The sequence below is a fragment of the Doryrhamphus excisus genome, chromosome 5 (genome assembly GCF_030265055.1).
Source record: "Doryrhamphus excisus isolate RoL2022-K1 chromosome 5, RoL_Dexc_1.0, whole genome shotgun sequence".
NCBI lineage: Eukaryota > Metazoa > Chordata > Actinopteri > Syngnathiformes > Syngnathidae > Doryrhamphus > Doryrhamphus excisus.
The window spans coordinates 4,068,934-4,085,856 of NC_080470.1; the positions used below are offsets into that span (position 1 = coordinate 4,068,934).

At 40.2% G+C, this 16,923-nt stretch overlaps 2 protein-coding genes across 2 annotated transcripts in view; both read left to right on the forward strand.

Annotated features, from left to right (window-relative positions):
• The window catches only part of rabgap1l (RAB GTPase activating protein 1-like), a 113,530-nt gene that overhangs the window by 27,952 nt on the left and 68,655 nt on the right, over positions 1-16,923 (forward strand). Inside the window, exon 13 of the mRNA XM_058074388.1 lies at positions 1,395-1,545. Coding sequence (XP_057930371.1) covers positions 1,395-1,545 — 151 coding nt within the window. The remainder of the gene's footprint in view (positions 1-1,394; positions 1,546-16,923) is intronic.
• On the forward strand, positions 8,100-16,524 carry gpr52 (G protein-coupled receptor 52). The gene has a single exon (XM_058074390.1). The coding sequence runs from the start codon at positions 10,670-10,672 to the stop codon at positions 11,783-11,785; it is 1,116 nt and encodes a 371-aa protein (XP_057930373.1). The 5' UTR covers positions 8,100-10,669; the 3' UTR covers positions 11,786-16,524.

The window sequence follows — 16,923 nt, forward strand, 5'->3', positions numbered from 1 at the left end:
CCATACAAAGTGAATTAAACTTAAATTATATATATATAATTTTATATATATTATGTCATATATATATATAACGTCATATATATAATGTCATGCATTTAATCATCAACAAGCAGTCACGAGAAGCTTAAAACTGGAGCTTGTAGCCACAAGCCCGATGTGTGTGCACTGCTGTGGAAGCCTGCAGCCAGCCTCTGCCTGATAGTGCCATGAAAACCGGACTTCGGGCCATTTGTTGACCGTATTTTTTACGAGACTGTGAATGGCACATTTTAGAAACAAAATATAAAATAAAACTGGAAAAAAAAAAACTTAAAGTGTACACACATAGGAGTTATTTTACATTTAGCACAAACCTGACACCAGCAAAATGTACGAAAAACACTTACTAGCCACATGTACAACGCCCCATCAGTAATGTAAATGTATATGATGTCATGTCAGTCATGTTATGTATAACCATATATGTAATTTAGTACTTGTGTGGACAGGTTGTAGTATGCCAGGCTATATATGCTACATTCATATTTGTGGAGCGCAGTCCCAGGGAGATATAGGCCTGTGTTTATATGTACGAGTGTTATATGTACAAATTTCACATAGCATGTGTAGTGCGAAACGTTTCATGGACAAAATACGACCATAATAAAACACTTAAAATGTCTCGCTGGGATGCTGACTGATAGCTCCGGTAGCTAACATTACCGCTCAGTCGTGGCCTGAGATGCTGTGAGATGCCCCTATAATAACAATGTCAATGTAGCTTGGTTAATATAGACTATTTTATGTAAATTCAGATTTTTTGGTGATTTTTGATTTATTTTTTTTTTGTTAGCTCCCTCATGCTAGACATTTTTCTTTATTTAGAACACAGAAGATGGAAAGACGTGTGTTCATGTCTCACATAAGGATTGTGGATGATGGGCAAAATTAATTATTAAAAAAGTAATTTTTTTTCTTTAAATTCAGGGAGGTGGCTGTTGACCTTTAAAATTGTTGCATAACTGACCATTGATTGTGTTAAGCTTTGTATGAAAGTTACTCGGCAAAGCACTTGTATAGATGAATGGACTAATTTTACATAGAACGGGTGGAAAAAGCAATTTATTGTCGCAAAAGCTCATAAAACATGTACTGTATCAATGTTTGAATCAATGTAAGGCATTACAGTGTTCCAATTTTGTCTTTCCTTTGATTAGTTATATGACTTCCCCTTCAAATTCAATCACGCAAACCGAAACCATATGCACTAATCCAATTAGCCCGCCCAGTAAATCCAGTTGTACCAATATATTCATATACGATTAATTGTTATGCGGAATCGGTAATCCAGTTTGGTTTGCAATAGATTTACAGCTCAAATTAATAATGCTATTTCTAAATATATTGTGTGTCAGGCATGGGAACCTGTCCAGTCGTCCGAAGGGTTTGCACCCATTGGTCCGGAGCGGCATTCCTGAGCCTCTGAGAGCTGAAGTATGGCAGCTGCTGGCCGGTTGCCATGACAACCACGACTTGCTTGAACACTATCGCATCCTCATCACCAAGGTAAATGAATGACAGACCGAGAAGGGATATTTTCTTTTTGAAAAGTTCATTTTAGCTTGCTACTTTATACATAATCCACACTGGAAAATCTCTGTGATGCTCACACCTACTAGTTCTCACAGGTTTATGTTTTGGAATTTCAGCCGCATAAATAAGATTTATTACCGTGATGTTCTTTCAAATTGACAATCTATTATTGAGAATTATTTTTATTTCGTCCTTGGATTTAATCATAGCTCAAGTGTTTGAGAGAAGTGTGTACATCTGAGGTGTGTTTTTCGACGGAAAGATTTGTTAATCATCTGGCCCGAGTGACAAAGCCTGTTGCAAGAGGTAGCAGCAGCCGTGGGAGGAGGTGATACACACACACACACACACACACACAAAGAGGACAAAGATCTTTGCTTTTATGGGAAATACAATAGTCTTTCTCCGGATTGCAGAGAGATGGGTAAATCTACCTACCACAATCAAAAAGCACAAGGGAATGAAGGCGGGGGATAGTCTGGTTAGAAAGATGTAGAGAGCAAAGAATATGGACCCATAAATGATGTTGTCATTGAAGGGAAGGATTAGACCGAGGGAATCCTTGTAAACACCGAGCAGCCTGGCAGATTTCTCTCTTTTCCGAGTCACATTTTTTTTTTTTTGGTTGTGGTTCACCTGCTGTGTAAATTTTCTGTGCTTATCTTCCTTCTATGTGTTAGTTCCTTTTATAACCTTATCTGTTAAATTGCATGGATATTTCTGGCTTTCCTGTTTCTTTTTCGCTCTGGACCGCTCTGTCTTATTTTATCACTTTCTTTTTCTACACACACAAAGATCCCAATCTTTATATCGTTTTGTTTCATGACACAGTCTTTCTCTGCATCCCCCCCCTCCCCGTCTTCTTACATAAGGCCAAGCCAGCCTTTTTATTTCAGATGATTTATTCTCAATTCACTGACTGGTACACACCCACCTCCTGTGTCTTGCTGGAGTATGGTATTGATAGGCGGGTGGTCGGGCTATTAATAGCTGCACCAAATGAATGGAACTGGGGGAATATGAAGGAGAGAGGCAAAGAGGGAACAATGACAGTGATGGCGAGGATGATGTGGAGCATATTAATGTGTATTGTCTGGGCTCTGTGACAACATTAATGCTAATTGACTTTGACAGTAATTGAACTGCCGTCCTTATAGAAAGGGTTTAAGTGTAAATAATTGCTTTCTATCAGCAGGATATCTGGACAGTTGTTTAGTTAGTAATTATTTCACATTTGATGAGCCATTTTTGGCATCTATCGTTTAATATTTTTTTCCCCCCTACATTCCAAAACTGTGCATGTTAGGTTAATTGGATACTCTAAATTGTCAATAGGTATGAATTTGAGTCTGAATGGCCGTTTGCCAATTGGCTGTGTGCCACCAATCGCTCAAAGTCAGCTGGGATAGGCTCCAGCATACCTTTGCGACCCTATTTAAGACAAGCGGCATCAAAATATTATATTAATGAAACAAGGAGCTTTATCTAGAGATGTAGATTGACTTTTTCTCCGTGAGGCAAGTACTGAATAAATTCCTTCAGTCAACCTTTAATTAATCCCACAGGTATAGCCATAAATGGCACACTCCCTTGTGCTGGGAATAACTACAATGTGTAGTCCATGCGCTTGTCTCAATCACTGAAGTTCGCAAAAAAAAAAAAAACAATAAAATGCTAATATCAAAGAGACCATATGTAAATAGATTTTCAGACAGTAATCCATTTTTTTTTAATATTTTCAGACGTGTGGTAATTTTTCTGTTCATTTGGAGCTGTTAATACATACAAATGTATACAATTGTGTTATGTCATTTATCTTTCTTGTACTAAAATACAGTAAAAATCGGCAGAATACTTGCAAATGATCATTAATCATGATGAATTAATTTCAAAACGGATTAATCTGATGAAAATTTCCATTCATTTTCTATGCCGCTTATCCTCACGAGGGCTACAGGTATGCTGGAGCCTACCCTAGCGGTCTTTTGGCAAGAGGCGGGGTACACCCTGGACTGGTTTAACATGTTTTTGGAATGCGGGAGGAAACTCGAGTACTTGGAGAACCAACGGGGAGAACATGCAAACTGGAACCCAGGTCTTCCTGATCTCCTGACTGTGTGGCCAACATGCTAATAAAGTATATTTACCAGGGGTAGGCAAACGTTTTGACTTGTGGGGTGCATTGAGTTAACAAAATTGGCCAGGGGGCCAGACTATATATTTGTGAGAGTCGCATGTGGCCACCCCCGTAGTTTGCCCACCCCTTGCTGTCGGACCCTCCCCATAAATAATCCATCAGCTCTTGTGGCAACCAACTCCCAAGGTGAGAACTTCTCGGTTAGTAGTTGCTAATTTATTGAGCATTTAAGCAGCATGTGGCTTGTAGGTGGCGAGTTTGATATCATACGTTAAGTGTCATGTTTAGTGTTGCCTTGCTCACAATTACAATCATGACACACTTGCACAAATGCACAATTTGCTACACACACACACACACATACACCATAGCCTCAGGACATCTGAGACATTTACAAGTAACTCATCTGAGCTGGCGCAGCACTATATTTGTGGTTGGGTTTGGGGTTTGGCTGGTGACATTTTAACAACCTTTTCGTCTCCCTTGAGCTGAAAAAGCCCAAGGTGTGCTACTACGCTTGAACCCACATCTTAAAAAAAAAAAAAAAAAAGCTCGGCCAGCTTTTTCCTCGGCCTGCTTTTCCATAGACCAATCACACACACACACACACACAGAGCACCCGGTCTATTAAGAGGTCACGACCTCTCCATGACAACATGGTGTGACGGCTAGATTCAGAAGCCCGGAACAACAATTTCACCATGACGATCATTACTCTCTAAGAAACTTTATGACAATGGAAACCTGTTTCTCTTTGTTAATTAGCCTTCCACTTTGTGTCTTTATTGTTATTATTTCCTTTATTTGGGCAAATATATGAAACATTACAGTGCATTTCTTACATCAATCAAAATATAACTTTCCATTATTTACATTTGTATTCAGCTATATGATAACAAGCCCAAAAGGAGTAGGCTGAAGCAAAAGCTTATAAATGCCTACCCCTTTTTGCAAGATATAATCATGTTCATGCCACAGTCTTGTTTTCCCCTGTTATTATTCATTCATTCATTCATTCATTTGTCCATAGGTATGAATGTGAGTGTGAATGGTTGTTTGTCTATATGTGCCCTGTGATTGGCTGGCCACCAGTCCAGGGTGTACCCCGCCTGTTATTATTATTATTATTATTATTATTATTATTATAGTAAACCTCTGATATATCAGATTCAATTGTTCCCACTGGTTTTGTCCGATATAAGCGAAATCCGTTATATGCGTATACCGGAAAATGTCCGTTTTACGCATATATCGGATTTATATCCGGTATATGCGTAAATCGGATTTTATCCGTTATAAAAAGGCACTTCCTTGACTATGTTTCCAATGTACCTGGACGCGCAGGCAACGCTGCAAACGCTGCAAATGATGTCGTATAGCGGCCTGTCACGATTCGGCGAATCGGAGCGCCACGATGCGGCCATCCGATATATGCGAGGGAAATTTAATGGAAATGCATTGGAACGGGACTGGAGATTTTGTCCGAAATAGGCGAAATCCGTTATAAAAAATCCGATATATGCAATGAATTTTTATTGGAAATGCATTACAGAAAAATTGGTTCTTTTTTATCTGTCCGTTGTGAGCGAATTTCCGATATATCCGAGTCCGATATATCCGAGGTTTACTGTATTATTATCATTATTATCATTATCATTATTGTTATAATCTTTATCATTATTACCATCATTATAATCATCATTAATATTGCCATTTTCATCATTATAGTTAATTTTTTTATTTTTTTTTATTTTTAATTATTTAATTTTACAGACTTCATTGCTTCTTGTAGAGTGCTGTATCATATCTGTTATATTCTGAAATCCACAGTCTTTGTGTGTCAATTTATTAGCCCACTTTTTTTGTGACATTTACTATAAATTGTATAAATGGAAATTCTTTATGCTGCACTTAATAGACTGATTGTGTTGATAGAGACTGTTTTGTTGCTCTGAGAGATAAATACATATAAGTCTTCATGGTATATATATACATATATATATATATGCACACTATATTTTTTTAAGAATCTGTTAAAAAGAAAGCTATTTGTGCAGCCGTACATGACTTAAATCCACCGGTTTGCCGCATGCTCTCTTTCATGGTCTAAATTATACATTTTCATCAATCACAGCCTCTCGAAGAGAACACTCACGCTCCTAGTTCTTCCACATGTGTGTATAGAGACCAGCTGCACTACATGGCCACCATACAGGCCATCCACACCACTGCCATGCTTTCCTTTTTTACATTTTTGCAGCATAGTTCTATTCACAACCCCCCCCCCCCCCCACCCCCCACCCCGCTTCCCTCCCATCTCTGTGTGTCTCCATAATGTAGCCCTCGAGCTCCTATTCACATATCCATTGCATGAACCCAGCAGGCACTTTGAAAGGACACCTTTCTTTCCCCCCCCTCACAACCTTAAGGATATCAAATGTGAGGAATTTGTGTAAATATTTTTTTGACATATTTGGCAACAAAAAAAATATTATATATACTGCTGCTATTTCTGTTGTAGTCATAATTGCTGACATATTGTAATGAATGCTCATACACTGTGTGTGTGTGTGTGTTAGCATAGCCTCCTAACCATCCTGACACTGATATGACAGCAAGGATTAAGGAGATCCAGCCTGCAGGATCTGCTCCGATCACAACATTTCTGTGTCTCTTTCCCAGTACAGACTGTAGCCACGCAGAACGAGTGAAGCCGTGTCTTATTAAATGAAATAAAATAGCAGACCAAAACATGCAGTAGTGATGCATATACCAGAATGCATTTTGTTACCCATAAGTTCAGCAGAATATAATAACATGATGCGCTAGTAGTGATTTTGCTTACAAAAGACAATCCTTTTCTTAACTTAATTTCTAATTGCCACCTTTAACAGACAAACAAAAAAAATCCATCTGGTTGTCTCCTATGAAATATTTACATCTAACCTTTACATATTAATAAGAGATGCATCGTGACCTACATGCAGCAAGGACAACAGGAGTGAGAGAATAATGAATACAAGTATCTGAACCCGAGTGGTCAGAGACAGGTCTTCACCGCCATGCGGTGTGAGATTAAATGGAAAATGATCGATGGTGATTTCAGCAAGCAGCTTGTCTTTGACCTTAAGCTCTAACTTCCTTAGTCCACTTCATGGTACTGTATATACGCAGTACTGGAATATATTTATGTTGTTTTGTGATATCATGGCATTACGGTTTATAAATATTTTGTGCATTGTGATAATCACAGATTGGCAGTGATTGGCACTTTAAGGAAGTTGTATTGATGTAAACTTCCCATACTCATGTTTGACTCCCATGTTCATAAGGCTTCATAGTAGAGTTGTGTGTCTGCACGGTTAAATTGTGGCAAGCACTTAATGTAAATCAGTCCCCACCTTTTGTTTCCTAGTGGCCCTGCTGGCTCAGTTTGGTAGTGGAATGAATAATTAACAGTGGCCTTCTGGTCATGTTTTTCATCAGTGTCCACCTCCAAAGGTGAACAGCAGAGTGCTCGGCTCTCCATTGACGAGCTCCTTACAACATGACAGCTGTTCCATTTGTATCTGACTGACCAAATTATTCAAAATGGGTGAAAAAAATTTAATCCAATCTTAGAAAAGCAGTGTCCACGAAGGCTGGCACATAAAAGGTGTACAATATTTGAATCATCACACAGTTTTTTATATGATTCTGTTCTTGTTGAACATTTTTGCAGTCGCAGTTATCGTACAATATTGCACGTAACAAGTAAGTGCATTTGTCCTGTGTTGTATTGTTACATGTACTAATAATGCATAATTTGCTTACCCACTGTCAGTGTATTTTTTACTGATGTTACTGATGTATGGCTGCAATGCATCGGCCCCTTACATACACCTTTTGTGTCAAGTTGTTTTATACGGTAATGGTAGTGGTTTTATTTAATTTGAACATGCATCAGATTACAATTGAATGCATCCCATAATCAGTTCACAGTTCCACATGTCCAAAAGGAGTAGGAAGAAGCAAAGCTTATTAAATCCTACCCCTCCATCTGGTACTTTTACAATCAGTAACTGTTACATTTGTTCACTTCCTGCTTTCCATAATACAGTTTTTTTTTTTTTTTTTTTATAATTTTTTTTTTAATAATGCACCTCGTATCGATGTACAAGGTGATTTGAGCATCCAATGACATAATGTGTACCATAGTAAGTGTCAATATAGTGATATATATAGCACATGATGACTGGTTCAAGACTCTTCATCCTTGTATTTAGCAAACATCAACTGCTTGTATTGTTTCTTGAATTGGCTCATCGTTGTGCATTGTTTGATTTCCTTACTCAATCCATTCCATAGTTTGATTCCACATACTGAAATGCTATGGCTTTTTAACGTAGTCCTAGCATAGAAGTGTTTCAAATGTACTTCTTCCCTGAGATCATATTTCTCCTCTCTTGTAGAGAAGTATTGGATGACATTTTTAGCTAATTGGTCATTTTTAGCCTTATGCATTATTTTAGCTGTTTGAAGATGAACTATATCAGCAAGTTGAAGTATTTGTGATTTTAGAAATAAGGAGTTAGTATGTTCTCTGTAGGCGGCATTATGAATTATCCTTACTGACCTTTTTTGCAGTACATTTAGCTTAGTGAAGATTGCTTTTATAGTTATTACCGCATACATATTTCCGCACAATAAGTAAGATATGGTAGAACCAGAGAGCAATAAAGAGTGTGGAGTGATTTCTGATTTCTGAGAACAAATTTTGCTTTGTTCAATATTGAAATATTTCTGGCCACATTATGTTGTATATTTGTAATATGAGGTTTCCAGCTCATATTTTAATTTATTGTGATCCCCAGAAATTTATTTTCGTTGTATATTATCACAAAGGAATAAAAACTAAGTAGTAAACTTTCATGAAAGTAGAAAAAAGAGGGATCGGGGTTTGTAGTAAAGCCACTAAGATACTGCTAATATATGTTTAAGAAATGTATGTGAGGAAAAAGCTATATGTGATTGGCGGCATAATGGCTTGGAGCCTCAGGTGGAGTTGGAAGGAGAGGAGTCAAACAGTAAGCAAGACGCTGACAGAGAGCAAGGGAGAGGGAGGGATCCTGAGTGTGTGTGTGTGTGTGTGTGTAGAGAGAGAGAGAGCAATTGAGTGTGTGAGGTAGAGAGATTGCGAGGAGAGGGAGGGAAGTGTAAGCCAGTCACAGCATCTCTCCGTACTGCACCAGGGCTGAGGGATTCTTCGTCCCATTGTGTCCCTCACTGCAGAATTAGCACAGTTCCATCTGCGTAGTCATCTTTTTTTTTTTTTTTTTTGCTTTTTACTTGCTGCTTTTTGCTCCATCTCTGTCTTTTATGCCTGCACCAAAGGATTTACTCATTAGGAAAACGGGTTGTCCTGTGTTACGGAATTACAGGGGACATTTTGCAAAGGACAGTAGAATTCTGAAGGGGACTCAGCTTTTTTTTATGTATACTAGGGCGGATTTCTCTTTTGTTGCGCAGCAAGTGTTTTTTTTTTTTTTTTCCTTTCTCTGAGCGACAGACATACTGAGAGAGGAGTTCAAGGAAGGCTCTACAGGACCCCTGTGCCTTTTACGCCTTTCCAACTAAACAGAATGCATGCTTAAAAAGGCAAAAGCTGTTGTCACGCTAAGCATTGGAAGGAAATGAGTCCCCACTCCTGATTGCTTCAGAATACCAACACGAGAATGCAAGTAAAGAGTATGAGATTGAAAAAGTAGTTTGCCGACTGTACCCAAGTGTGTGTGTGTGTGTGTGTGCTACAGGATTGCTGAGGAGTCCAAGTGAGGGGAGCACTGAGTTATTCAGCTGGCCTCTCATAGCTCCTGGAGAGTCCTTTCTCCTGCCTCCAATGGGAGTCTGACATTTCATGCCTTCATCATCAGCCACTACGACTGTTGCATTTTTATTTTTTTTTCTTCTCAAAGTCCAGAACTTTGATAGCTGAATTTGCACGCTGGGATTTATATTTGAAATAGCATTTTTTGCAGCACTCATGCACTACTTTCGATGTGCTTTTTAAAAAAAAATGTTGGTTTCTGCACATGGATGCCTTGGCAATACACACCGAGCCCGTGTGTGTTGAGAGAACTGTGACATTATCTCCTGTGGAGAGATCCCCATGTTTATTTAGCCTGTGTCTGTGTTTTGACTCTCACAATAGTTAGGCATACATGGGCTCCAGACACTGACAAGAGGACCACCAAAATAAGGGGGGGGGATTATAAACACAGTAACCCCAGTACAATCAAATTCTGGATTTTATTGAAGATATTGATATTTCCCCTCTGAATTCAAATGTATACATTTTAAATGGAACTCCACTCAGTAAATTTGATCTCATCACCTGTTCTGCAATGGGAGCCAATATGTTGCATATATAGCGAATCTTTTGCGGGAATCTGTGAAAGCATTCTGTTTAATACACTAAGCTCTTCATCAGGTTTCTTTCCTTGCAACGGCTTTCATCTCTGTGTTCGTGGAAAACGGCTTATTGCCTCAGCCTCTTGGTGGTAACCCTTTTGAAACGGAAAAGATAAAAAGGCCACAGGCTGGCAAAGCAGAGCAGCATGGAACCTCACCTCTAGGACGGATGCTCACTTCAGCTATAATTTCGCTCCGCTTCGGGTTTATTGAAGAAATATGCTTTTCCCCATCGCTACTCTTAAATGTGATTTCGCTTTTTCCGCAAAGCATGCTGTCCGAATGGAAAACAGCCTACCCGTCGTACCCATCCAAAAGCAGATGGCAGGTTAACGGGTCCTTGAATGAGACTCATCAATGTGAAAGAGAGCAAGAGAGCGTGTTAAGTTGTATTAACTGAAGCTGGCCACAGGGACCCGGAGAGGAGTAAGCAATTTGAAGTTCCGTGCTGTTGCCTCATTGGAGTTCTAAAACAACCCCCGGGCCCCACAAGGATAAAAATCCAGAACGATGAATCTGTCCGACGCAACAACAACGGACCCAGTTCTCGCGGCAAACAGCAGCCTCGGCGACGTCCTTTCCGCGGCCTCCAACCACTCCTGTCCCTTAGGATGGGGGCTGAAAGAAGGCTTAGAGGCTTGCATCCTGGAGACCGCTGTCGTCGTACTACTGACAGTGCTCATTATCACCGGGAACTTGACAGTGATTTTTGTATTCCACTGTGCCCCGCTGTTGCATCACTACACCACCAGCTACTTCATCCAGACTATGGCCTACGCTGACCTTCTGGTGGGTCTCAGCTGCCTGGTACCCACATTGTCTTTGCTCCACTACCCAAGTGTCCAGGAGCCCATCACTTGTCAAGTCTTCAGCTATGTCATCTCCGTTCTAAAAAGTGTTTCAATGGCGTGTTTGGCTTGCATCAGTGTGGACCGCTATCTGGCTATAACGAAACCGCTATCTTACAATCAACTGGTAACACCATGCCGGCTACGAAGCTGCATCACCCTCATATGGGTTTACTCCAGCTTGGTATTCCTGCCTTCTTTTTTTGGGTGGGGCAAGCCCGGCTATCACGGGGACATTTTTGAGTGGTGTGCACAGTCGTGGCCCACTTCTGCTCTCTTTACGGGCTTTGTGGTGTGCTTACTTTATGCACCTGCTGCACTCGTGGTGTGTTTTACCTACTATCACATATTTCGCATTTGCCAGCAGCACAACAGGGAGATCAGTGAACGACGTGCACGTTTTCCCAGCCAAGAAATGGAAGCTGTCGAAGGAGGTGCTGATGGACAGCAAGGAGGACACGGACCAGATCGGCGTTACGCCATGGTGCTCTTCCGCATCACAAGTGTTTTCTATATGCTGTGGCTGCCCTACATCATCTACTTTGTGTTAGAGAGCTCCCATGTCTTGGACAGCCCCGCTCTCTCCTTCATTACCACTTGGCTAGCCATTAGCAACAGTTTTTGCAACTGTGTCATCTACAGCCTGTCCAACAGTGTGTTCCGCTTGGGCATGCGTAGGCTCTCGCAGACAATTTGCTCCTTCAGCCACTGTGCCGCTGATGACAGGGACTTTGGGAAGCCTAAACCGAGAAAAAGGGCAAACTCATGCTCCATTTAATTATATGACCGCTAAAATATAGACATACAGTTCATATACATTGTCAAGTGACGCTTTGTGGTGACAACTCTGTCATTCCCTCGGCCACAGTCTGCAGTGCTTTACTGAATTTTGAGATCATTAAGTGTGATTTATTTACAGTTTTTTTTTTAATGAGAGATAGTCAGCCTGTGACTGCATTCGTTATTTGCCTAGTGGTGATGGTGGTGATGATTATTTCCCTGCAGATGTAAAGATATATGTTTAGTGAAATGAGGGAGCCGAGGGAGTTGGATGAAGAAGATGATCTGCAGAAAACCTCTGCTCCACAAATAATGTGTCAAGTTTGCAAATGGATATTTATTAAACAAAAACGTTGACCCTTTTTACTCAACAATGAAGTGTGAAACTGTGAACCAAATATGGGGAATTAAAGAGGTTATTAGTTTTAATTGGCATCTTTATGACTGTAATTCAAACAGGACTCTTGACAAATTATGATAATTTTTTATTCATTCAGTCATTCATTTTCTACCGCTTATCCTCACGAGGGGCGCATGGGGTGCTGGAGCCTATCCCAGCTGTCTTCGGGCGAAGACAGCTGGACTGGTGGCCAGCCAATCACAGGGCACATATAGACAAACAACCATTCACACTCACATTCATACCTATGGACAATTTGGAGTTGCCAATTAACCTAGCATGTTTTTGGAATGTGGGAGGAAACCGGAGAAAACCCACGCATGCACGGGGAGAACATGCACACTCCACACAGAGATAGCCGAGGGTGGAATTGAACCCTGGTCTCCTAGCTGTGAGGTCTGCCTGCTAACCACTCGACCGCCGTGCCGCCTGATAATTTTTTTTGTTGAAAATTAATATTAAATTAATATTAAATTTTCATATTGCATTAGGGTTATCTAGAACCGTCTATTACCCTTTTGAAAGCCCCTTTTACAGCACTGCCTTATTTTTTTTACATCAAACTTGAAGGCATTAACAAGACTGACCCTTTCTTTGGTTTGATAAGAATGCCATCACACAGATTCACTGGGGAAAAGTTTTGCTTGGTACCTGCAAGATATTTTATAGCATGTCATATATGCATAGAAATGTCCTAAAATTAATTCCAAAATCCTGATAAATAACATTTATTGTCAGTCCCTCAGAGAGTTTGAGTCCACCACTTTGCTTCACTTTTCCGTAATTTACCATTAACATTAATTGCACCATCTGCTGGTAGTTACCAATCGATGCAGGCCTCTGTTATCACATTAACTTAGTTGCTGTGTTTAAATTCCCAGACTGCTGCCCTGTACGTTTTGCTTATCCGCCTACAAGTACTACTCTTTAAGTAGTGCAATTCCTCATCTATATGGCAGAAGATGATTACTTGATGATGATGATTACTATTGCTATATTGCTACAGTTCTTCTTGTCATTCAATAGAATGCACATTGAGAACAATTCACTTTATGAATATGTATTGCATTGCTCCCCCCGTGTCTTGGATATCTGGTTCAGACGTCTTGTATAAATCAGTAAGGTTAATTCTTTGCTGATGTTGTGACTGATTATCATTAGAAGTCGAACTACTAACCAGTGGCTCCACTACATCATGTCAATATTGCTAACCTCATACCGACTGAATAGTTAGCTGCGGTTCTTTAAATGATCCTTGCAGGCCAGCAATTCAGTCGTAAATTTTATTTTTTTTCTGCTCATTTCCATTGATGACAATTAGTCTAACTGATGTCAACATTGTATCTGTAAATTAATAACGTTAGACTAGGTTTTGTGAATTCCCTTCCACGGTATATATCCAAAAAAAACTTGGTTTGTATGAGAAAACGCAGAATAGCTGTGCTAAATACTAGAGATGTGTTCTATTGATAGAATGCTCTGTTAAGGGGAAGTAGTACTGTGGAGTAGATGCAGTTCATGAGGCCTGACTATTGTGTAACAATATGGTAACAACACAGAAACAATAGTCCTAACAATTGATAGCTTGGTTGTTACCATGTAGTGTACATTTTTGAATGTGATTGTCCAAGTAAATTTTCCAGTATTTTTGGTCAAAAAATTGCACAATTTATTATTCTTTTGGAGTGATTTTTTTTTTTTTTTTTTTAAGATAGATGGTCGTGTGAATTTCTGTGTCGGCTCACTGTTTCAAACCTCCAAGGGCATCGAATGCATAATGTAGACTTAATTGAATCAGTGTCTGTATTCCCAGAACCAAAACTGAAGTGGTAGGAATTCAAAATGTTACCATGTTTAAACAAAATGTTTTAATTTCAAGTGCAGTAAGAAAAAAAAATGGATGATTTTATTTATTTAATGAAATTATATGTAAGTCTTTACACAATATTCTGTACATGGGTATACTGTAAAGTGGGTGTGTTTCAAACCTGTTGTAAAAAAAAAATATATATATATATAATGTATTGTGTTAAATTATTGGGTTCTTATGTTTTTGATTATAGAGGGCCATGTGTTGATAGCACAACATCTATTTTTTTATTTCCGAAATTTTGACAAAGGTTTTGTTGTTACCGACAAAATAAAGGTGACAATAACAAGAACTTGACATGTGATATTTCTCAGCTCAGATTCATGATTTTACCCCCAAATAATTATATATATTTTGCAGTGTATGTCATGAGACATACAGATTCGATTTTTTTGATGGAAAAAAAAATCAGGAAGGTATATTTGCAGTATGCAAGACATTGGAAGAACACAATTCATTATATGTGGACTTTGAAAAAAAAACAGCAAACCAGCAAAACCAGGCATGGAAGTGACACTTTCTTCTCTAAAACATTTCAATATAAGCTTCTCCACATAAACATCAATGATTCTTACCAGCTAGCGCCAAATTTATCTGTGGCGGTCCAAATTTATTTGTGGCAGGCTCCCGCAAATAAATTAATGTATGGTAAACGCCAATCTGGAGGTCGTTTGAGTGACCTCACTTGACAAACCTTTGGCATTGTGAGTTAGTCCATAATCCCCCTGCAGAGGTACTGTCATTTGTCTTTTAGACGTCTAGGCTGGATGGTGTTCAATGCACAAAGAACTTGATCCTCACGGTGTACCCAGGCTTCTTCAAGTGTAGAACAGTGGTCAGCAACCTTCAGCCATTTAAGTTTCGACCTAACGTATTCCATCAAATCTATTTGACCGCTCAATTGAAAGTAATGCTACACGTATAGTTTCCTTAAGCGTATCGCCACATCGCTTTTCTCTCTTCCTGTTCCTCCTGGCGGAGCGATAAGCCACATCTGTTACCACTTGGCAATTAGTCATGCTTCTTCAGCCCTTTCCACCGATTTCAGATTAACATTCATAATAAAAATGTTGTAGGGCATTGATTAGCTCCAGGTTCAGTACGTCTCTCCGTTTCGCTTTAGTTGCCATTGTTCATTAGTGATAAAGATCTAACAAGCGTTATAGTTGACCAGCATCGTGGCCAGTTTTGAATTGCACGGCACTTGCTCAACTGCAACGGAGAACTTTGACAGCTTCATGATAGCATCAGAAGTATAAAAGAGCAGCAGGTTGCGAAGAATAATGACTGTATCTTCTGCAAATGTATTCTTGACTACGGTGTCTTCCAAACATAACGTTCTTGAGATTTATCAAGCGAGTGCACATAATAGGAAAGTGAGGTATGACGGTAGAAGAAGGCAAGTAGAAAGAATTCTGTATTTGGGTTAGATGTCTTGTACATGAAACTGTAAATGTATTTATTAAAATTGTTTGGATTTTTCTCTTTGATCTGTTTTATATTTGGTTATTCAGTGAAGGATGGTGTTTTATGCTCCTTACAGAAAACATTTCCTCCGCTCTCGCTAGTTAGCCAAACCAACATCGGCTTCCAAGTGGAGGCATGCTCAATATTCATGGCCCTCCACTATACGCAATTCTCTTTTATTTCCACAAATGGGAGCACGCAGTGCTTCCTGCTGCGTGTCCTCCTCTTTTCGGTTTCATTGAGGAAGAACCACCTGACCTTGTTTGAAGTGGAGAAGTCGTGGTTTGAGGGGAAGTCACTTCCTTCTGCATGTGTGTGCTTGGTGTTTGGTGGGTTCATTTAAGGCTACTCTCAATGAATATACGTTTGACTTTTTTATATGTAACAGTGTAAATCATTCATTCATTCAAGGTCGCAGGGGTGCTGGAGCTTATCCCAGCTGTCTTCGGGGCGAGAGGCGGGGTACACCCTGGACTGGTCGCCAGCCAGCCTAGTACCAGCCTAGTACCCGGAGAAAACCCACGCATGCGCGGGGAGAACATGCAAACTCCACACAGAGATCGCTGAGGGTGGGGAAAGACAAAATAAGAAGCCGAAAAGTTACCACTTCCACACAAAATAGGAGGAGAACTCATTCATTCATTCATCCATTTTCTACCGCTTATCCTCACGAGGGTTGCGGGGGGTGCGGGAGCCTATCCCAGCTGTCTTCGGGGCGAGAGGCGGGGTACACCCTGGACTGGTCGCCAGCCAACCACAGGGCACATATAGACAAACAACCATTCACACTCACATTCATACCTATGGACAATTTGGAGTCGCCAATTAACCTAGCATGTTTTTGGAATGTGGGAGGAAACCGGAGTACCCGGAGAAAACCCACGCATGCATGGGGAGAACATGCAAACTCCACACAGAGATCGCCGAGGGTGGGGAAAGACAAAATAAGAAGCCGAAAAGTTACCACTTCCACACAAAATAGGAGGAGAACTCATTCATTCATTCATCCATTTTCTACCGCTTATCCTCACGAGGGTCGCGGGGGGTGCGGGAGCCTATCCCAGCTGTCTTCGGGCGAGAGGTGGGGTACACCCTGGACTGGTCGCAAGCCAATCGCAGGGCACATATAGACAAACAACCATTCACACTCACATTCATACCTATGGACAATTTGGAGTGGCCAATTAACCTAGCATGTTTTTGGAATGTGGGAGGAAACCGGAGTACCCGGAGAAAACCCACGCATGCACGGGGAGAACATGCAAACTCCACACAGAGATGGCTGAGGGTGGAATTGAACCCTGGTTTCTTAGCTGTGAGGTCTGCGCGCTAACCACTTGACCGCCGTGCCGCCATCAGTATAAATCACATTGTTGCAAACTAGTCTTGGCCTGGAATT

Coding starts and splice junctions, on each gene's coding strand:
- gpr52 (XM_058074390.1), top strand. CDS start 10,670: ATGAATCTGTCCGACGCAACAACAACGGACCCAGTTCTCGCGGCAAAC.